General features: G+C 35.0%; 4 protein-coding genes across 4 annotated transcripts; 1 reads left to right on the top strand and 3 right to left on the bottom strand.

The window, feature by feature from the left end:
* Positions 1-4,514: 4,514 nt before the first annotated feature.
* Positions 4,515-10,450, bottom strand: LOC125584082. Its single transcript, XM_048751947.1, has 14 exons — positions 10,243-10,450; positions 9,988-10,143; positions 9,828-9,881; positions 9,649-9,732; positions 9,396-9,548; positions 9,168-9,304; positions 8,863-8,984; positions 7,815-8,761; positions 7,198-7,743; positions 7,006-7,093; positions 6,264-6,919; positions 5,907-6,176; positions 5,180-5,773; positions 4,515-5,089 (listed from the first exon to the last, which is right to left on the bottom strand). The coding sequence occupies exons 1-14, from the start codon at positions 10,448-10,450 to the stop codon at positions 4,515-4,517; spliced, it is 4,590 nt and encodes a 1,529-aa protein (XP_048607904.1).
* A 710-nt stretch (positions 10,451-11,160) lies between these two features.
* Positions 11,161-14,045, bottom strand: LOC125585347 (replication protein A 70 kDa DNA-binding subunit D-like). Its single transcript, XM_048754268.1, has 10 exons — positions 13,812-14,045; positions 13,452-13,716; positions 13,278-13,374; positions 13,068-13,192; positions 12,893-12,977; positions 12,655-12,802; positions 12,380-12,576; positions 12,153-12,276; positions 11,848-12,063; positions 11,161-11,742 (listed from the first exon to the last, which is right to left on the bottom strand). Exons 1-10 carry the CDS (start codon positions 13,962-13,964, stop codon positions 11,545-11,547), a joined length of 1,608 nt encoding a protein of 535 aa, XP_048610225.1. The 5' UTR covers positions 13,965-14,045; the 3' UTR covers positions 11,161-11,544.
* Positions 14,046-14,890: 845 nt separating this feature from the next.
* On the top strand, positions 14,891-15,789 carry LOC106413786. The gene is made up of 3 exons (XM_013854530.3): positions 14,891-15,036; positions 15,160-15,373; positions 15,470-15,789. Exons 2-3 carry the CDS (start codon positions 15,164-15,166, stop codon positions 15,581-15,583), a joined length of 324 nt encoding a protein of 107 aa, XP_013709984.2. The 5' UTR covers positions 14,891-15,036; positions 15,160-15,163; the 3' UTR covers positions 15,584-15,789.
* Positions 15,790-16,774: 985 nt separating this feature from the next.
* On the bottom strand, positions 16,775-18,277 carry LOC106414403 (ethylene-responsive transcription factor ERF025-like). The gene has a single exon (XM_013855066.3). It carries the CDS (start codon positions 17,689-17,691, stop codon positions 17,017-17,019), a length of 675 nt encoding a protein of 224 aa, XP_013710520.2. The 5' UTR covers positions 17,692-18,277; the 3' UTR covers positions 16,775-17,016.
* Between the last annotated feature and the right edge of the window lie 2,840 nt (positions 18,278-21,117).

Genomic DNA, 21,117 nt, shown 5'->3' with positions numbered 1-21,117 from the left:
TGAATTACGGATCAGGATCATAATAAATTAATTACAAAATAATTTTTGAATATGTTTTTATCTTGCATAAAAAATTTGGTTTTATAATCAAACACAAAATCAATATGACAAATATATAATAAAAACAATATTTATATATATATATATATGTGTGATGATTTGAAATAAATAATTTACAGCAAAAAAATTTAAAATTATTGTATTTTTAAAAAATGTATACATATTCAAATATATAAATAACCTTAAAAATATATACTAATTATATAAAATAATATATATATATATATAAACTTGAAAATAAATACCCGCACGGTTGTGCGGGTCCAGATCTAGTAAATGATTAAATGTGTAGTCTGCCTTAATCTTCCACTAGATTTTGACCCGCACGCCCGTGCGGGTGTATTTATTTAAAGAAAATATGATGTTATTTGATTTTTATGTCACTATTTAGGGTTAGGCAAAAAACTCGAATTCGAAGAATTGAACCGATCCCAATCTGAATAAGTAGTACTAAATCCGAATCAAAATTGATTAAATATCCGAATTATTCAAAATTTGGTATTTGAAGAACTGAAATCTAATCCGATCTGAACCGAAGTATTTTGGGTATCCAAAATAGATTTATATACTTATATATATTAATTATTTTTAGATTTTATATATATAAAAACATCCAGAATATATATGATACTTTTAAGTTTGCTTAAATGCTTGAAAATATATACAAATAATCAAACGTAAATATCTTAAATAGTTAAAATATACTCAAAACTATAAAAATACTTAAATAATTATTAATTCTCTACCAAATATTTAAACCAAACCTATTTAAATTGATTATTCAAATCTGAACCAAATCCTCAAAGATCTGAAATGAATACGAAATCCCAAAAAGATCCGAAAAAGAACCCGAACGGCTACCCCTAATCACTATTATATATATATATATATATATATCCTATATGTGTCATCATAGGTTACAAAATATGTGTTATCATATAATTAATCGTATTTTATACGTACCATCAAATAAGTTTTCTTATAATTAATAATATTTTATACGTACAATCATATAAATAACCACATAAATTGTATTTTAAAATTTAATGTGAAATATAAAAACCATAATTTAAGTTGGTGTTTGTAACTGGGATTTGTATTGTATTTTTCTTATATATATTAAAACATTTTTATAATAGTTATCGAAAAATATGTTAGTAAAAATCAAATTTTGAATATATGTTTATTTTTGAATAAATTTTTGATATAAATCAATTTTAAATTATTATTTCGATTTGAATATATATATTATCAAGTAACATAGACCCATTACTTTTTAATATAATGTAATGAATTTCCAATTTTTAGTAGCATAAGTCCATTATTATTATTTTTCTAACTTACTACTATCCATGTTTCCAAACAATACTATTTTTTAACTACTATCCATATTGCCAAACAATCTCAATGTGTACTTCAACTTTAATAAAATAGACTAGATTTGGACCCGCACGCCCGTGCGGGTGTATTTTTAAAATATATACAAATAATCAAACGTAAATATCTTAAATAGTTAAAATATACTCAAAACTCCAAAAATACTTAAATAATTATCAATTTTCTATCCAAATATTTAAACCAAACCTATTTAAATTGGTTATCCAAATCCGAACGAAATCTTAAAAAATCTGAACTGAACACGAAATCCCAAAAAGACCCGAAAACGAACCCGAACGCCCACCCTTAATCACTATTATATATATCCTATATGTGTCATCATAGGTTACAAAATATGTGTTATCATATAATTAATCGTATTTTATACGTACCATCAAATAAGTTTTTTTATAATTAATAATATTTTATACGTACAATCATATAAATAATCATATATATTATATTTTAAAATTTAATGTGAAATATAAAAACCATAACGTAAGTTGGTGTTTAAAATTGGGCTTTGTATTGTATTTTTCTTATATATATTGAAAATATTTTTATAATAGTTATTAGAAAATATGTTAGTAAAAATCAAATTTTGAATATATATATATATTTTTTTTTGAATGAATTTTTGATATAAATCAATTTTAAATTATTGTTTTGATTTTAATATTTTATATATCAAATAACATAGACCCATTACTTTTTAATATAATGTAATGGATTTCCAATTTTTAGTAGCATAAGCCCATTATTTTTTTTCCTAACTTACTACTATCCATGTTTCCAAACAGTACTATTTTTTTAACTACTATCCATATTGCCAAACAATCTCAATGTGTACTTCAACTTTAATAATATAGACTAGATTTTGACCCGCGCTTTCAAAGCGCGGGTTTATTTTTGTTTTTTTTTTTTCAATTGACAAATATTTAGTAAATGTCACATTTTGATATATTTGTGATTTATTTTATAAAAGACTTAAAAATTTTATCTTTATTTATCGTATTTCATTTTAAATGACTATTTATGTTTAAAAAATTAAACTTTATTTTTTTAATGAATTAAGTTGGTTAAGTTTTATGCTTTCAAAGCGCGGGTTAAGTTTAAGTTTCCAATAGTCATTTATGCTTTCAAAGCGCGGGTTAAGTTTCCATAAACGGAATATTCTATAAACGGATTTTTTTTAATAAATATCATATTTTAATATATTTGTGTTTTATTTTATATAACTTTTTTTATCTTTTTCTTTATCATGTTTCATTTTAAATAAAACATTTATATTCACAAAACTAAACTTTATTTTTTTGTGCATCAAAATTTGTATAACTTTAATAAATATATTTTATTATCTTGTTTATTTATTTTTGTAAAAATATTTTGTATAATTTAAACTGTTCCTAAATTAGTATATTATTTTTAATAAATATATATTTTTCCTGAAAAAAAAATGCAACTATTTTATAAATGCTTGAATTATATTCAGAAAAGAATATACAAAAAAAAATTTCTGCTGATTTTTTGTTTATTGTACAAAATATTAACAATAGTTGAATAATAAATTATTTTTGAAATTGGTATTAGTGCCCTTGTTAAAATATTTCACCGACCAAATAGGTGGTCAGGGACGGACACATCTATGTTTAAAGAAAAAAAAAACAGAAAAGGAAAGAAGAACAAATCCGTCGACGCTTCTTTCCCCATCCATGGCGATTGAAAGAAAAAAATAGAAAGAAACAAATCGACGCTTCATCCCCATCCATGGCGATTAAAGGTTCAGAAATCAATATCATTACCGGTAAAGCAGTAACGATGGCTTGAAGATCTTCAACGATGAGGGTAACAAATCTGATTTGGAAACAAAATCAAACCGTTGGTTGGAAACTCGTAAGATCCACCAAGGACTTCTCGTATTCCTTTCTCTTTCGGTTATTTTTTCAATCTTTTGTTCTTCAGATTATATAGATCGTTTTCGATGAAGATCTAAAGAAATATTTGGTAACTGTTTTGCATGTCAGATCCGAAAGCTTCAGTTCTATTTCCGTTGTTTGATATTTGGGTTTCAATTTGGCCGAGTGATAATCAGATTTGAAAGAAAATTAAACGGTAAGTATAATTTAAGTTTTTAATCATTTGGTAAAAGTTAATCTCAGATTTGTAGTCACCAAATATATGCATGAAACATTTTTCGGATATTTTTTTGCAGGTGAGATTGGAATGGTTTCCAAGAATCCGACGAAGTTCTGAAGCGGGTGAAAATCTGATCAATTAAAATTGATTCGACAACATCTCTGCCTAAATAAAAGCCAAGTAACTGTCCCAATAAAGCGTAAGATTGTTTTGACAAAGTCTAATTTCTGATGAAGTATTATTGACGACTTTAGAATCTGTGTTTAAAAGTATGTTTATTAAAAATGGGTTATTTGTTTCTTTCTTTTCAGGAACAATGTACTCTCAGAGAAAATAAAATATTCGAAATACAGCGATCATAGAGATGTCATCTGTCTATGGACAACAACTTGCGGGTCAAAATCAAAGATAAGTTCCTTCCTGAAAGTTTTTCTTCTCTTACATTAATACAAAAGTGTAACTTACATATAAATATAGGTTGATTAGTTACAGATTTATTGACATGGGACATACATGAGAAACTTTAGGTGTTTTATATTTGAGTCCGCTGACTAAAAAGTTTAACAATTCTTGACCTGGTCGTGCAGTTAAAAGTTGAAGACACAGATTAATTCAGCTGAAGGACCATGGGACAAATACATAGGGTCAATCTGGTGCGAACCAATAAGTAAGTGCATTTTAGAAGGATCAAATTGTATAGATTAGATTGCGAACTGATACTGGTAGTTAGGATAAAAACCGGAGATTGTTTGATGAATGCTGATTGAATTGTGGTGTTTTTTTTGTCTGTTTGATGGACTGTTTGAATTGTTCAAATTCCTACAATATCCTTAATGTAAAAAACTCATTTGAAACAAATTGTTTTGCTTAAAAGTAAATAAATAGCAGTATCAAATTGGAAGTAGTATAACTTGTCCTGAGAAACAAATGCAAAACGAAAATCAAAGATTCGAGAATATCTCTTTGAATACCACATTCATTGTTTGACGCTGAGGCTTGCCTTCAGGGTCGACAATCAAAATCTTCAGTCCTTTTTTAGAAGTCACTCTAGAAATAGCCACATATAGCTGCCCATGAGAGAAAACAGGTCTCGGTAGAAACAAACCAACCTCCGAAAGTGATTGACCTTGGCTTTTATTGATTGTTATAGCAAATGCCACAGCAATAGGTAGTTGTCTCCTCCTCATCTTGAACGGCAGTTTTTTATCAGAAGGTGTTATTGAGAGTCTAGGAAGAAAAACAGTGTGACCGACCTTTTCCCCTGTAATGACTTTAGCCTGTATCATGAAGTCATACATTTCTGTAATCTGGAGTCTAGTACCGTTCATTAGTCCCCCTATAGGATCAATGTTTCTAAGCAACATCACAGGACACCCAATCTTCAATCTGAGACTATGGTTAGGTAAACCAGATGCCTTGATTTTGTTCAGAAAATCTGGAGTAAGAGCTTGGTCATTCTTTGAAAACCTGTCTGAAGAGTCTATAGAATCAGAGCTCAAATAGAACTTTTCCTCACCTGCATTGACAACGAAAATTTTAATTTATAACAAACAAATCGTTCATTGAGAAGTCAGTAATCTAAACAAAAACATATCTACAAACGAACCTGGCAGCTTGTCCAACATATGCTGATTAATCATGTTCACATCTTCATTAGTAGGACAAAGTATTGCTCTTTCTTGAAAAAACTTAGGTTCTCTATGCTGCAGTAAAGAAACAGCATCCCCATACACCGCTTTGCTTATAGAATCTATTGGATCATCAGCATCAAGAATCAAAAACTCATCTGGAATAGTGATTAGAGCTTCGCCATCGTTTCCATCACCAATTTTTCCATCTCCAACATCTAAAATCCACTGCGAAAACTCTTGTAATTCTTTTGCATCTTCAGGTGTGAGATCATTTGACATCAGCCTCATGTTCTTTGTTAGCTCTAAAACTTTTACATGCTTCCAGAGATAAGAAGAATTAAGTGACTCCATAACTATTTCCGGCCTTCCAGCTCCGTGAATAACTGGCAGTACTTGTCTAAAATCTCCACCCAAGACAACTACTTTCCCGGCAAATGGTCTGTTATCTTTGTTTCCAATGATATCTGCCATGCTTCTATCCAAAGATTCAAAACAGTGCTTACTCATCATTGGAGCTTCGTCCCAGATGATAAGAGAGGCTGCTTTCACCAAATCCGCCTGATCAGTTCCTGGTACCAGATTGCAATAAGAAAACTCATCTGGGTTTATAGGAATCCCGAATCTAGAATGTGATAGCAGCAGAAAGCAGCTTCCACAAGAAGGTTTTTCCAGTTCCACCAAACCCATAAACAAAAAACACACCTCCTTTCTTAGTAAAAACAGCATCGGTAATCTCATCATAGATTTTCCTTTGCTCATCAGTGAGTTTTGGAAAGTCACGATCATGATCAGCTTTTAACTCCTCCCGGTTGTAACTGAGCTCATCCATAATCAGCACGTTTTCATTAATGATGTCTGGGATTGGCTGTGGCATAGAGGTCCAGTTAGCCAATGAAGTTCCATTACTTTTTAAAATCTTTTCGATCTCTATAAGGGCTGCTTCTTTTTTTTCTTCATCCGACAAACAAAGATCTGCATGTGTCACAAGTTCAAAATCGTTTAAGTGGTATTTTAGTAACCGAATCGACGCAATCAGACTCAAATAAGAACATATATTACCTGGTCGATGCAGTTGCTGTCTTCGTTTATATTGAATGTCCTCAGAAAGGAATTCCCAAGTTTTCTCCCACACCTCTTCAGGCTTTGACAAAGTACCAGACATTAACATGATCACAAATGCATGGCGCATGTATGATGCCGAACCAGTAAAACTTGTCCTCACAAGCTCATCAATATATTCTTGATCATCTTCAAGTAGCCCTCTTGCAAAACATGTCTCTTTATATGTTTCATAAACAAAACCGTTGAAAGTTCTTATGTCCTTATCCTCAAACGGACCTTTAACAATGTTTAGCAAGACACGCATGTAGTAAGCTTCTTCTATCTTACGTGGTGCATAATTGATTCTCCCAATACTAAATCCTTTCTTTCTATCATAAAACTTCTTCTCCTTTTTATTCCAAGTAAACATTGTTGGAATCTCAGCTAAAGTCAGAGTCCGAGCAACTTCACTAACCTTGCACAATTCGAACCAGCCCATAAACATAGTATTTTCAATGAGCTTTCGGCTGGTCACTTTTTCGTATGTGTCATCATCCTTAAAAACAATGATCTGTTTTCCTGGTAGGTGGAATTGTATTCTCTCAACTGGAGTTGATCTATAATGTATTGGGAACTGAAAGATCCTCCATCCACCTTCACTTGCAGATACATATCTGTAAATAAATTAGTCATAGATGTTTACTTTTAAATATTTCAAAAATCAAAATATAAGCATTAACAGAGTCGAGAAAATTTGCACCTGCAGTTAAAAAAGTCTTTGATCTCATTTTTATTCTCTTCTTTTGAAGCTGTATTTGTGCAAGTCTCAGAATTAGGCGCAGTCACATCTGAAAAACATTAAAGCAAATCCGTTAGTAGAGGATACAATGTCGTCGAAAAATACACACTACTCACAGCAGTTAAATAATAACTTCTAATGCACGTTAATCACCTGCTGGCACAGAACTATTTTCTTTCGACGAACCATTATCCGGAGGTTCAACAGCAACAGTAACACGATCCTGCCCTTTATTAATATACTTGAATAAGTATTTTACAGCACCATTCTGATTGCACCATTCCACATTAATGTGAGCTCGATAACGAAGAGACAACTCCTTGTTATAAGGGATGACATGGGTGTTGTCACACTTGAATCCTTTTTTCTCTATAAATCCATTCCCCTCTTTCCTTCTTCTATAAACTGGAAATCCTTCCTTGTTCACAAATGTTTTTTCAACATGTGTCTTAGGATACTGCTTTGAACATTGCCCATTTTCCATGCACGGAGAGTTCACATTAACAGCTCCACAAGGACCATGGATCATCATGTCCTTAACCACTTCATAAAGCTCTGGCTCTTTTTCTTTATCTGGAATTTCGGCTGAGATGATTTTGTCAATGTCATCGTTTGTTCTAATCTTGGAATTAGGATGCATGAATAACAGAATGTGTGCATGGGGTAGGCCACGTTTCTGGAACTCAATCGTATACATTGCTGAAAAAAAAAATAGACTGATAAATTTCAGACCAAAAACAGGAATGGTGAAATTGTACTGAATAACTCACCCGAAGATGTCTTCCCCAAAAGTTGTTTATCTGTTAAATCTGTCATGAGAGATTCCAATTTGATTTTAAAGATTCTGGAGAGAATCTCTGGCCTATCTTCAGCACTAAGCTTTCTGGGTTGTAGATGCCTGGTGATCTCCGGCCATTTAGGATTGCACGTAAATGTTATAAAGTAATCAGGAAACCCAAAATATTTACAGATCGCCATGGCATCTAAATACATATTCTTCATGTATCTTGCTCCTCCCGTAAACGATGCTGGTAGCACAAATCGACTCCCTTGCTCATGCATATCTGTTTTGCCAGAGTTTTCAGCTTGTTGGATAGAGTCATAGCTGTCCGATCTGAGACTTTTCTGGTTCATTCTAAGATAAAACAGCCTGTTCGCCTCAATTGTTGTATAACCATCGACCAAAAATTGCTGAAACAATCTCCTCGAATGGAGAAGAGTATGACACTCATTCTCTCTTTCTTGTAAACGAAACGCATACCATTGTCTCATGCTGAGTGCCTTCCTCTTTAGCTTTGCTGTTGCCTCCGTTTCCCTCTTTTGAATCCCAAGTCTGAACCCATCTTCACCATAAGTAAAGATTAGAGGATATTGAAGAGCCAGATAAGCAGGGTGAATTTCACTAATCCTCTTAAGCCATCCCGTCTGTTTCTCTTGCAAAACAATATCTCTTTTATCCATGTCCAAATTGAAATCTCCAGGAATTAGTGCAGCTACTTCAGATGCGGTAGGAGTATCATATGTTCTTCCATCTTTCTCTCGACTACTAATGATACGCATATGAAATGTCTGGTCAGGATTAGTGTCAAATCGATCACGTGCTGATCTAAATTGATGGACATAGGGGTTGCACTCGTCTAGCATAGCCGTTAGTGCCTGTATAACTTTTTTCCTAAGTTCTTCTTTCCTTGCTTTTTCAGTTGATTTCTTGTATTTCCTGAGAAAAAATATAAACACGAGGTCGTCCAGATTAGTTCAAACTCATTTATGGTGGAAAATCATATCGCAAACTGGTTAAACTAAGAATCAAAAAATTACCCGATAATACCAGATCGATTGCCTATCTCATTTTCTGTGTCAACAATATAAAGCTGACCAAACTTGGGTTCACCGTTTGGTGGCTTTAGACTACCCATCAAATGGTAGTTCTCTCCTTGAAGCTGAAACATTTGAGGGCCAATACCTTTTTTAACAGAGCGGTCCACTTTCCCACCAAGAGATGTAAATGAGAAAACCATGTTGATAACTCTAATATTCTCACGAAAATATCGACTCATTTCATCATCCTCTGTCAAAAATCTTTTCAATATGGCTGGGGATTCTTTTAACAGTGGCAGCTGTACCTGACCGTGCCCACAACACAGTGAAAATTTAGGTTTACGGGTAGATCTCTTCCTGTTTATGCGCTCACCATACCACATTATAGCCCCACAATGCTCACATTTATGGGTTGCATCACCTTCGTCGATGTATACTGCCTCTGGAAAAAACATGAACCAAACTAATTGGTAAATTATAGGCAAGCACAGTCAATATAACGAATTAAACTTTAAAATAAAAATTTTGCCTACTGTTTTTCCCCTTCGAAGAAGTTTTCCTTTTGGAGGGTCCAACTGTGTCTGATTCTTTTGAGAACATGTCAAAATCCACATTTGATTCAGACTCCATGTCACTTTCTTCACTGCTGCAATCATAATGTTGTTCTCCTTCGACTTCATATGCACCTTTTATTTTAAAAATTCCATGTTAAGTTCTTTCGCTATTCTGAATTTTTTAACATTAAAGAACATTAAACTATCGATAGGATTCGTGCGTATTGATTACCCTCGTAATCATGATATATAGAGTCATCATTTTCTTCACTCGAGTATCCATCAACATGAAGGCCAACTCCTTCTGTTTCTGTTGCTATAAAATAAAGCAAGACGGATGTATAAATTCCTCAAAACAATGTAAACATATTCCTTGAATTCAATACGCCCTAGATAACATAAACTACATACCATGTACTGTTTTTGCTTTTTTTCCTGAGGCAACAGCTTTTCCTTTTCCTTTTTCTGAAAACAAACAGATTTTATAAATTATGCAGTAATAATGTTATGATCTTGATAACTTCCCAAGGTTTATCAGAAAAATAAACAGATTTACACAAATAATAATCACCTTTAGCTGTTAATCTGGACTTAGATGATTCAAACGTAGATGGTAGAACCTCTTGTTGTGTCTGTGTCCTTACAGAAGGACTGACATTGGTCGTATCAGATAGAGGTATAGAGCTTGTAGGAAAAGAAGTTGGTGGTGTGTGAAGGTTAGAACGGGCTGGACAATCACATCAGAACGACAATTTAAGAACAAATAAACTGCCAAGAGCAATACAACACGTAGTCACTCAAAGCACTGAAATAGCATAGGACTTACATGAGAAAGAATCGTTCTTTCTTAGCCTCTTAGCAGATTCACATGGGTTTCCTTTGACTTGGTAATCTTTTTTAGATCCGGTAGGCGTAGTCGTTGAATGAATTCTTGTATTCGCTATAGTTCTCTCATCATGCGTTGCAGTTAGATAAGATTGTCGTGTCTGTGTGGTTCCAGAAGGAACTTGATTGGTAATATCAGATAACACCATTAGTTCTCCTTCAATGGAATTGGTTGTTCTCTTCCTCTTATAACAAAGACGTTGAGCTACTGAGCGTGAACTTAACGTAATGGGTGGTATCTGTGAGTACGCTTGGGCTGAATTGATAGTGCTTTGAGTAGACACGATGTTTGCTTGTGCTTTGTCAAGTATGAATTTGAAGATGTGAGTACGCTTGGGCTGAATTCAAAAGACACAAATCCAATATCTTTAAAAACATAGGCTAAGGATGACTTACACAAGATAGCTGAATTCTCGGTTGGAGCAATAGTTTCATTGTTTTTTGTACTCTGTTCTCTCTTAATGGTAGATCCAGTTGGTACTGTCTTTTTGGTTGTATCTTTCATCGTTCTCTGAAATAAAATAGACTCTGCGTTATTCTATTGTTAAGATTGAAGAATAATTAGTTAGGGAATATAGGATACAATCTTGTTACTGGATTGCCCTTGCAAGTTTATTTATTGTCTTTATTAGTTATGGTTACAAAATAAACTATAAATATTGAATTACCTTTGTGAGTATAAGGCGTTTTTTTTTTAACAATTCATAAAAAATAATTCCTAACCATCATCAACTTTGATCTTCCAGCTTCATCGGTTTACTTAAGGTGCTACCAATCAGTTGATGATTTGGACATGGGAACAATGGAATCTCCCTCATAGATACGCCCAAATAGAAGAACTCCACACGATAAAGTAAGCCCATTCTTAAAACCATAGCAAATGCATTATAGGTATGAAACTGATTGGTAGTTAGGGAACACAGTGGATTGCAATACATAGATTTTTGGAGGTTAGTTATGTAACTGATATTGGTACATAGGGAACATAGTCGATTGCGATAGTTAGCTTAGACAGCAAGCAATGCTATATAATAAATATAGAAATTTAAAAATTAAAGGAAAAAAGGCAAAGAAATTATCTGAAGCATACTTTATTATAATAAGTTTAACCAAAAACATAACCATTAATAAAAAACCAAAACCAAACAATTATTAAAAAAAAAACCAAAACATGAAATTGCTTCAGAAATAAGAAAACAAATAAAACCAAAAAAAAAAAAACATAAACTTCAGCCTCGCAGATTTAGGTCTTCTTGCCTGCTTCAAGATCCAAATCACTCATCTTCTCCACCTTGATAGTTTTTAAGCGAAGGTTCTTTGAAGTCGAAGTGATATCGCGTGGAGGGTCTGACCATGCTCCCTTTCTCTTCGTGGATGGTGTGGTGGATGGTGTGGACAAACATTCAATGTGTTCTTCATTGTCAAGGAGATTGACAGAGTTCTGAAAAATAAGAAACATAAACTTTAGCAAGTCTCAGTATTAATACAACAAATGCATTAAAATTAATAATACTGCACATCACTGAATATAAGAATACAGTCAAACCTCTTCTCCACTTGTAAGAGCTAGATCTTGATCAGACTCAGAACTCTCAACATTGGCTGACTCATTGAAAACAATTTGGCTTTGACGGTAGATTTTTCCAACCTTGTAAATCTCAGATCCATACAAAACATGTTCCTTTTCCACAGAAATTCCAAAGGTGAAAGTCTTTCCAACAACAGATAGGATGGCGTCAGGTAAATCTGTAGGATCCTCAAGCTAGATGACAAAAAGACCAAATCAGAATATATTAGAAATAATTCAAGTATCTCGAAAATAACTCAAAATATACACTATGTAAAGCATACCTCATCAAATGATCCATTCAAAAGAGTCGCAGCCGATTCGACAATCATTCCCTTGGCAATTTGGTCAAGTAACATCAGTTTTGTTTCTCCTGTGTCATCCTTAACAATCAAATGGAGCTTAAACCTACAATCAAAACATCAGTAAGCAAAATTGCGTAAATGAGAGACTGATTAGGAATGAGTCAAATACATGCGGTTTGAATATAAAAATGTTTTAAATTTCTCACCTTGGTGACACACTTGAAACATTCTCTTTGCACACCTCACACCACCAGAGATGTGTAGTGACCTCCTTTCCATGAATTGTCTTAACTAAAGTTCCCACTTTCACTACCTTTTTGTTGCATGTGCAGCAACCAAAGTAATACCATCCCCAATCCGAGTCAATAGCATAGACTTCGCACTCGACCAAGCACTTCTCCACCTAGTAAATTAGGTAGTTTTAAAATATAATTGAATCACTATAAGAAACAAAGAACCTCAATAAAAAATGAAGGCTCACCTGAGTGGATTCAAGAAGTCCATGGATGGTTCTCTTGGGAAAGAGCATCCATTTGTCACGCTTGTCTTGGATACTTTTCACCTCTTCCAAATCAAGTATCTCATCACGACCCTCACAAATGGCGAGGGGTTTAACCTCATCAACAAACCTAACAAAGTGTTATAACCAAATAAGATAAAAGAGTACTCCAGAATTACATGTATAGACAGTAAGTATTATTAAAGTAATGAAACCCTACATTTGTTTGAAAGCTGCAGTTTCTGCTATGTCAGGATTAATCAAGAGCAGTGATGCCTCAAAAGCATTGGTGATTTGGAGTTCACCTGAAGATTTTTTCAAAGTAAATAAATATTATAAGACGTTCCTTACAAACTTTATTATAAAGTCATTACTATATTGAAATAAACTTATACCTCTAAATCTCCCGATCTTTGCAAACCTTATTAGACAAATGGGCTTCCCTTCTTCGTCTTTACTACACCCCTCGTAGAGGATCTCCGCAAATTTACCCCACAGACAGCAGGGAACACGAGCATCACTATGATTAATATAAAGAAAAACATCAGCAGCACCAATTTAACTTGAGTATCTCAATAAAAAAAAATTTGTTCAGGAATACAAACTTCATGTCGCGAAGGGTAAACTCTATTTTCATCCTTGGCTTGCCTGAGACTTGAATAGTTTCAAGATCTCCCAAGTCCACAACTTGACCAATCACATCTGGAAAAAAAAAAACATCAATAAATATACAGAGGCCACGAGAGTAAAACAAATTAGAAGAATGCGCAAATAATTACCAATGAGAAAACATGTTTTGAGTGATCCACCCAAAACAGTCTGGAAGTCCACCAAGCTCAGAAACATGTCTTCGTTGATCAGAGGAGACCTTGTGATTGCCGTATTCTGAATGATGCTCATTTTGAAGGGATGATCGGTTGCTCGGTACATGCCAGTTGAAGGACTGAGGGTGAAATTCTGGATGTGCCTCCATGCTCCAACAGGAAGAAGGCGGCCTTTACTCTCCATGTAAGTTCGCTTGCAAGAGGCATGTATTTTACATCCCTAGTTCAGGTTGAAAAAAAAAAAGTTAGTGAACAAACGTAAAGCTACATATTACGCTAAACAACAAATAACCAACTACTTATTAGAACACTCACAGCTTCATCGGATAGCACCATCTCGAGGGTGTCCCCGTGCACTGGGTTGTACTGCTTCCAAGAGTGCAGAACCTTCACATGTACTTTCCAGCCACTTTTGTAGGGTTTCACATCTTTCAAAGGGGTCACTTTCATTGCCATTGCGGTAGACATTTTTTTTTTGATTGCGAATGTAGTTGTGAGTAAATGTGAGAAAGCTTAGGCATGTTGTAGGTGTTTATATAGCAGTAGGTTAATCGATGGTTCTAAATGTCTGGTAAAAAAATATCTCTCGTATATTCTTAGTTCTCTATAGGAAACAGTTAGAGTATTGATCAAGAAAATATATTTAGAGATCGTTAATGTCTGGTTGTTTACATATCTTAACAATATTTACAATTCTGTTGGTTTAAAAATCTTTTTTAACATAAACGAATTAAATGAAACAAATATTTGGGTAGTTATTACGTATGCTTCATGGGCAAGCTAGTATATTCTGATTCATTAAAGGATAAATCGTTAGCTTCATGGGCAAGCTAGTATATTGTGATTCACAAAAGGGAAAATCGTAAGAGGATTTATATAGTTAAGATTTTAAATATTTGTTACATATCTTCCTAATATGTGCTTGCCGTGGGCCATTTAGACAAAAGTGTAAGGAGAATTTCGATTGGGCTAACAATCAAGGTTGGGCCATATTAAAAACTCAGAAAAAAACGTGTTGTACGTAATTCACGCATTTACCCTTTTTTAATCTTTGAAATGTAAGGAAACACTAAAAAAGGAGATGCCCCTAAGGTAATTATGAAAAAGGATCCTGCTTTAATAGTATAGATATCTATTTATTAATTAATTATATCTATGAGATATGAATAACAGTTGGCCATTTACTACTTTGCTTTGTAATCGGTCTTGGGTAATTACCTTCCGCACTGAATCTCTTGCGATTCACCCTGAACCGTCAACGCACATAGGTCCCAGGCTCGAAACTAGGCCCAAGTGAACTCTATCCGGGCCGAAATGATTCACGGATATGGCGGCCCAACTACTCACCTTCCGCACCGAGTCTCTTTCGACTCACTCTGAACCATATAGGACGAACCAAAATGTAATGAAATCTTCAGACCCGGTTTAGTACTCAATCTCTCTCTCTCTCTCTCGTAACCCAATCTCTCTCTCTCTTTCTCTCGAGTTCACAGGGAACGTTTTTGGGATCGTCTACAAATCATTTCGCCGGAATAATCAGGTGCGTTTTTCTCCGATTTAATGATTTGTCCGTTTGTTATTCGATACGATACGTTTGTTATTGGGTTTCTCATTTTCTCAACCCAAAGTTCGAGTTTTTTATTAAAAAATGATTGCTTTATAGGAAGATGAGTGGTGGTGAAGTTGTTGTAGCTGCTGCTAGAGTCTACCGAGACCTTCTTAAAGCAGTTGTGAAACATGTTGGCAAAGAAGACCACAAGTCTCATTTCACAGACTTTGTAAAGACCGAGTTTCGGAAGAAGAAGGCACACTCACTCGACAAAATCAACCTTGCCCGCAACTACACTTATCTTCTTAACAGCATTCACTCTCACAAGGTTTGATGCTTAATGGCATTCCCATTTTTTACATATACAGACTTGTTTTTTTTTTTTTGGTGTGTGTGTTTTAGTCTCATAAATTGGTTATTGCAGGATCTGTTGTTCTCATACAACATTGCAGTTGATAGAACTGAAGAAATGAAGCGAGTGCTTGGCAAGTCTGCAGCGAGTGTTGGCCTTCGTCTTCCCGAGGTTTACCAGCCTTGATCATCATCCCACATTCCTCCTTGTCTCTCTGGTTTCTTCGTTTCCTTTACAGATTAACTTTGGAATAAGTTTGATACTCTTTCTATCCAGACAGATCTGAGATGCATGGATCACAATTTGTTTTTATTGTTACCACATTCGTTTTGGGATTTAAAAAAAAATATGGTACCAGTAACATGCTATATATACACGATATGTTGAGTGAACTATGAAGCCACCAAACCCAAATTGATGGCAAAATGTGATATAGTAAAAATCTTTCTTACTAGTCAAATAATAGTTATACTGTTCCACTGGAACTTGTGTACTAGGTTTTCAAACACCACTTCTTGTTTTTGAAAAGCCTGACTTTATTAGCACCTTGATCTTGTAATGTTATCCAAGACATAAGAATACAAGTCTTGAAACCCCAAAGCTATACTTAGACTTCAGTCCTGAATCTTTCTTGAATACTCCCTCCGTTTTTTATTATAAGTCGTTTTAGAGAAACTTTTTTGTTCCAAATTATATGTCGTTTTCGGTTTTCTATGTAAAATTTATTAATAATTAATGTTGTATGACCAATAGTAATATATCTTCTATTTTTCTATTGGTTGAATTGTGGTTAGGTAAATAATTAATGATATTTTTGTTTAGAAAATATAAGAAATTAATGGTTTTCTTAATCTTCGTGCATAGCTGTAAAACGACTTATATTAAAAAACGGAGGGAGTAGTAGATATTTTATTATCACAATTTGACCATACAAATCCAAGCGTTGTTACAAGTAGGGCTGGATCTGGGCATAAGTCACTGAAACATTGGTATTGGTCCCCAAAAAATTTGGAGGTTACTTTTTTAAAAAATAAGCATAGATCCTCAAAAAAATAATTTAATTAGTTAAATTCTTGAGAAATGTTTCAAACTCCTAAAATCTCAGATCCGGTCTTGATTACAAGACATAGATAACGCTGAAAACATGAAAATGGACAAAACAAGGATCAAAAGTCTCCCAATTCCGTCTCAAAACAGCTCGACATCGCACAATCTTACCCACTTTTGATAAGCCTTGGAGATGATATGCAAAAAAGAGACTAAGGGAGAAGACTATGTTTTGTCCATAGTCTTCAAGGCTTAAGACTATGTTTTGAAATCATCAGAGGAGGATATGATCAGATACAAATAATCGGCAAGCTTAATTTGATGATGGCGGAGCTCAATCAACAATTTGATATTCATAGGAGGATATAATCACGTCATCGTTTCAACTACTGTCATGGAGAAGAATATGGAAGCTCTAAATGATCGCATGCAAGCAATCGAAGGTCGTATGGAACGATTCAGCATGCAACATTCATAACAACGACTCAAAAAGCAAACAAAGAACAAAAACAAAAATCTTTTCCGACCGGGAAAAAAAAGATAAGAAGAAGAAAAAGACAGTTTCAATGGAATCATCTGTAACTCCAGAGACTATCTTCTTCATGATTCTCCGGAGCCGGATCTGTCATCCTCGGTGGACTCATCAACATCCCATGCGCCATCTCCGTCAACAAATTCGGCATATTCAGCATCGCTTCCTCGTCCATAAACTCCAACGAAGAAGACAATATTGCTTCTTCTTCCTCCTCCTTCTCGGATTGACCCGGCTCCAATACCCTCTCCGGTTGCTTCATCTCCGCGGCTCTCCCGGCGGCAGCTCTAATATCCGCGGCAGAGTTAGAAGCCGGAGCCACATAAGTCAAAGCCAAACCAGGAAAGTTCAAAACGGCGTCGGGGCCTTTCAGAGCTAGCGCCGCCACGTCGTAAGCGGCGGCAGCCATCTCCGGGAGGGGATAAGTCCCGAGCCATATTCGCGTCGTTTTACGCGGCTCTCGAATCTCCGACACCCATTTTCCGTTCCGTAGACGAATTCCCCTGAATAATGAGTGCCGGCCGGATAATCCAGTCGCCGTTCTTCTCGCCGGAGATCCACCGGCGGGGAGAGAAGGCCTCCGCGTTGGAGTTGGGGACGAAGATGAGCCTGGAGATGACTGAGGAGACTGATCAGAAGATTTTGAAGGCAGTGCGAGGGAAGCTACGCGAAACGACGTCGTCCGGGTGGTCGGCGAATTACTACCGTTCGACATAAAGAAAACACGAAGAAGCTTTTAAGTTTTGTCTGATGATTAGGCTTAAGTGAAATGTAACTGTGTTCTGTCTTTTTTGTATCAATGTGTGTATATTTATATGAATGTGATTATGTGAGGAGAGAGAGAACCCGTGGGTAAATCGTAAGATCATGCTTTTTTATAATGATGTTTAGCTGTTTACACATAAATACGAGTTAGATTATAATTTGTTTATGATGATCGTATAAAGAGAAATTGCAATTCTTCACGTTGCTCATTCCTCGTTTTGACATATTATAAAGTCTTTTAATAACCAGTACCACTATAATTTGTATACTCATTGCTTAAAATGTCAACCAAGATTTGCAAACTAAAAGTATATTTCTGAACCCCATGTAGAGACAGCCACTTAAGATGACCAAATCCCCAATTAAACATCTATTGATTCGATTCTTACCACATGCAGTAATTTATTATACATTCAAACTGAGTAGTGCTTCTGATAGTGACTTTATGGCCTCACGGGTAATCTGTTCAGCCAAACGAAAATTATTTTAAGGTTATAATAAAGTTACAGTGAACCAATAGAGAATTGATGGGACAGAAGAACAACATTTCGCGTTACGAATGAGCAAAACTACTCACGGTATATTCGTACTTTCAATGGTTGTCAGGAAGTAAGAAATACGCTAAAAAAACAAAAGGCTAGATAAACAATGATAACTTATAATTTAAATTGTATATAATAATAGTTGATCAAAAAAATTTGTATTTAAGAAAAAATGTTTAATATTTTAAAATATTTCATGATACAGCTATTTTATCAATTTGGTGCTTCTTCCGTAAACAAATATTTTACTCAGTCAAATTTATCAAAAATGATAACAAAAGAATTGTTAGGTTACATTGCATAAAAAAACAAAACAAGCTTTTGAAAAATATATTTAAACCATTAGAAATATAACTTGACAAAGACGATTTCAAGAGAACAATTTATCAATTAACTGCAATTAAAATTTTTTTTTGATGTTTTCAGTAACTTGATTTTCTGGAAACCATAATATTTTAAGAGCACTTTAACAGTTGAATATACAATAATATTTTGTACAATTTTGTGAATGTGGTTGTGCTGACGTCTACAGGAGCAATCACATGTCATTAATTCAAAGTTTAAAAAATAAAACGATCATTGAACAAATAAAGTTGTTTATGACATTTCTGTTTAATATTTCCAAACTGTATTTAAATACAGTAAAGAATTTGGAACATTAAACAAATCAGAACATTTTGTAGTTGGAACACAGTGAATGATGCTCTTCCGTAGGCGTATCCATTCTTAATGAGTTGTACCAAAAGCTATTCATTTCCACTTTTGCCAACGATCTCAAAATAACTTTAGAGCGAGGCTGCCAATAGAACACGTACTCTGCGCGATTACATTTTAAACTAATCAACACCAATCATCCTCCTCCTTGGAATTATTAATTTAATCCAATACTATAAGGTGAACCAAAAGAGGGAAAGAAAAAAAGAGATTAAAAGTCAAAATATATTACTCCTTAATGGGGGCAATGGTGAGCACTTAAGGAAGCCAGCCAAGCTTGGTCAGACGAGGAGCCTATGAAATTAATATCCCACACGATGAGATTCACGGTAGGACGCTCTGATAGGCTTGATTTCATATTCTTTATTTTTTAATAACTACAGCCCACAAAATCACTCAAAATGAAATGAGCTACTGTATCTCCTATTTGTAAACAACATGTATTTTTTTCTTTTAAATTTAATTCTTTCCGAAAGGGCATTGTTACAGAGAAATTTGGGTTGGAAGTAGAACTGAGAATTAAAATCATTATCCGTGGACCCGGTCTGTTTGATCCGCCGCAGGGCGGATGCAGCGAGTGATTTAAAAAAAATTAATTCGCGGGTATAAGTCAACCAAATTTAAACCGCTGATACTCGCCAATCCACAATTTTTTTTAAAAAAAAAAGAAACAAAAACTATTTTAATAATTATTGAAATATAAATACATCATTATTATTAATTTAATTAAAAAAATTAAAAAAATAAATTTTATTATTATTAATATTGTCCGCGTGTTTAGCAGATCACCTGCGGGTTTAAGCGGGGCGTATGCGGATTTTTTATTTTCTTTTTGTGGGTCAAGTGTTTTTTTTTTAAAATTCACTCAATCCGCGGATTTGCAGGGCAAGCGGGGCGGGATTGACTCGCAACCCAACAATACCTGGAAGCAAGCAAAATTCGATACAACATTGAAATTGATAGCTTTAACTAATCGGATACACAACACCAGACACTTTCGTCTTCACCATCTCATCTAAATTAATCCGCTTGAAGCATCCAACTCTCCTCCTCGCCGAATCCTACGCTCCATGAAGCTCAAAGAGGAATGAGGATGAAGAACCCATACCTGACACCTACAGCGAGACACCGAGGGCTTCCTCCAAATACACACACATCCAACAGCCAGTAAAGATATCACACAGCCGCAACAAAGAGACACAGTAACCTCATCGCAATAAAAAAACAACAACCGAGAAAGCTGCAAAAAACGGGCACAAGAAGACCGATGTACTAGAACCAGCTTAAGCTCGAAGACCTGCAAAGAAATGTGCTAAACTCTGAATGGAGTCACCGAGGAGAGCAATATGACCTCATACCACGACATACCACAACAAGTATCGTCATACGCCGTCATCGAGAACCGAGAAACAGTAACCTTTTGCTTCCACACGTTATAACGATTCAACCACCAAATAAACATGAGCAAAACAACAATGAAGCCGTCAACAAGCTTCAAAATAAGAGACTGGATGTAACACCACGAAGAGGCAAGACAAAATGGATGGGAGATCGCCAGTGCTAGATCGAAGAAACCATAGACAACAACAAACAAACCGTAATGTGGCGAGACTCCACACACCAACACCGCTAGATACGATACACGCCAGACGACTAAACATGTCTTCAAGTAGCGGACTCTATGAGGCAACCATGGTATCTATTAGAACAGGGTATGACTCACCATGACACCGAGACTAAGCAACCACACACGTCTCCAGACATCGCGCTAGCAGAAGTAAAGGGAGCAGATCCAGGACCTACAAACCAGAACCGCTGACAGCTTGGAGCCACATCCATGCGCAATCAAAAGCAAAATTTATCTTATGAAAACCCAAAAACCGAGCCCCGCCGTAAGACACCACATTTCCTCCCGTTGAGGCTCCAAAAACCAACAAAGATCAAGCCGGAGTCGCGCTTCCTCGCGAGCAGAGGCTCAACCAAACAAACCTTCAGAGTCAGAGCAACGAGCAAGGCAGAGGAAAGAGATGACCACGAAGGAACCAAATTCAAACCGAGGATAGAGGAGAGAGGAGGACAGCATCGCATGCGCAACTCACGCGCGTGCCGGATGCTGGAGA

This window comes from Brassica napus, chromosome A2 (genome assembly GCF_020379485.1).
Source record: "Brassica napus cultivar Da-Ae chromosome A2, Da-Ae, whole genome shotgun sequence".
In the NCBI taxonomy this organism is placed as follows: domain Eukaryota; kingdom Viridiplantae; phylum Streptophyta; class Magnoliopsida; order Brassicales; family Brassicaceae; genus Brassica; species Brassica napus.
The sequence above is the reverse complement of the archived record's forward strand: the minus strand, read 5'-3'. Positions and strand labels throughout refer to the sequence as shown.

Excerpts from the sequence above, each read along its gene's own strand:
- LOC106414403 (XM_013855066.3), bottom strand. The coding sequence starts at position 17,691 with ATGTCGAACGGTAGTAATTCGCCGACCACCCGGACGACGTCGTTTCGC.
- LOC125584082 (XM_048751947.1), bottom strand. The coding sequence starts at position 10,450 with ATGGTGTTATCTGATATTACCAATCAAGTTCCTTCTGGAACCACACAG. Across the intron at positions 7,094-7,197 it reads AAATAGTTCTGTGCCAGCAG|ATGTGACTGCGCCTAATTCT; the intron begins GTGATTAACGTG and ends AATGTTTTTCAG. Across the intron at positions 5,090-5,179 it reads TATGTTGGACAAGCTGCCAG|GTGAGGAAAAGTTCTATTTG; the intron begins GTTCGTTTGTAG and ends TTGTCAATGCAG.
- LOC106413786 (XM_013854530.3), top strand. The coding sequence starts at position 15,164 with ATGAGTGGTGGTGAAGTTGTTGTAGCTGCTGCTAGAGTCTACCGAGAC. Across the intron at positions 15,374-15,469 it reads ACAGCATTCACTCTCACAAG|GATCTGTTGTTCTCATACAA; the intron begins GTTTGATGCTTA and ends TGGTTATTGCAG.
- LOC125585347 (XM_048754268.1), bottom strand. The coding sequence starts at position 13,964 with ATGTCTACCGCAATGGCAATGAAAGTGACCCCTTTGAAAGATGTGAAA. Across the intron at positions 12,803-12,892 it reads ACTGCAGCTTTCAAACAAAT|GTTTGTTGATGAGGTTAAAC; the intron begins GTAGGGTTTCAT and ends ACACTTTGTTAG. Across the intron at positions 12,577-12,654 it reads GACTTCTTGAATCCACTCAG|GTGGAGAAGTGCTTGGTCGA; the intron begins GTGAGCCTTCAT and ends CTAATTTACTAG.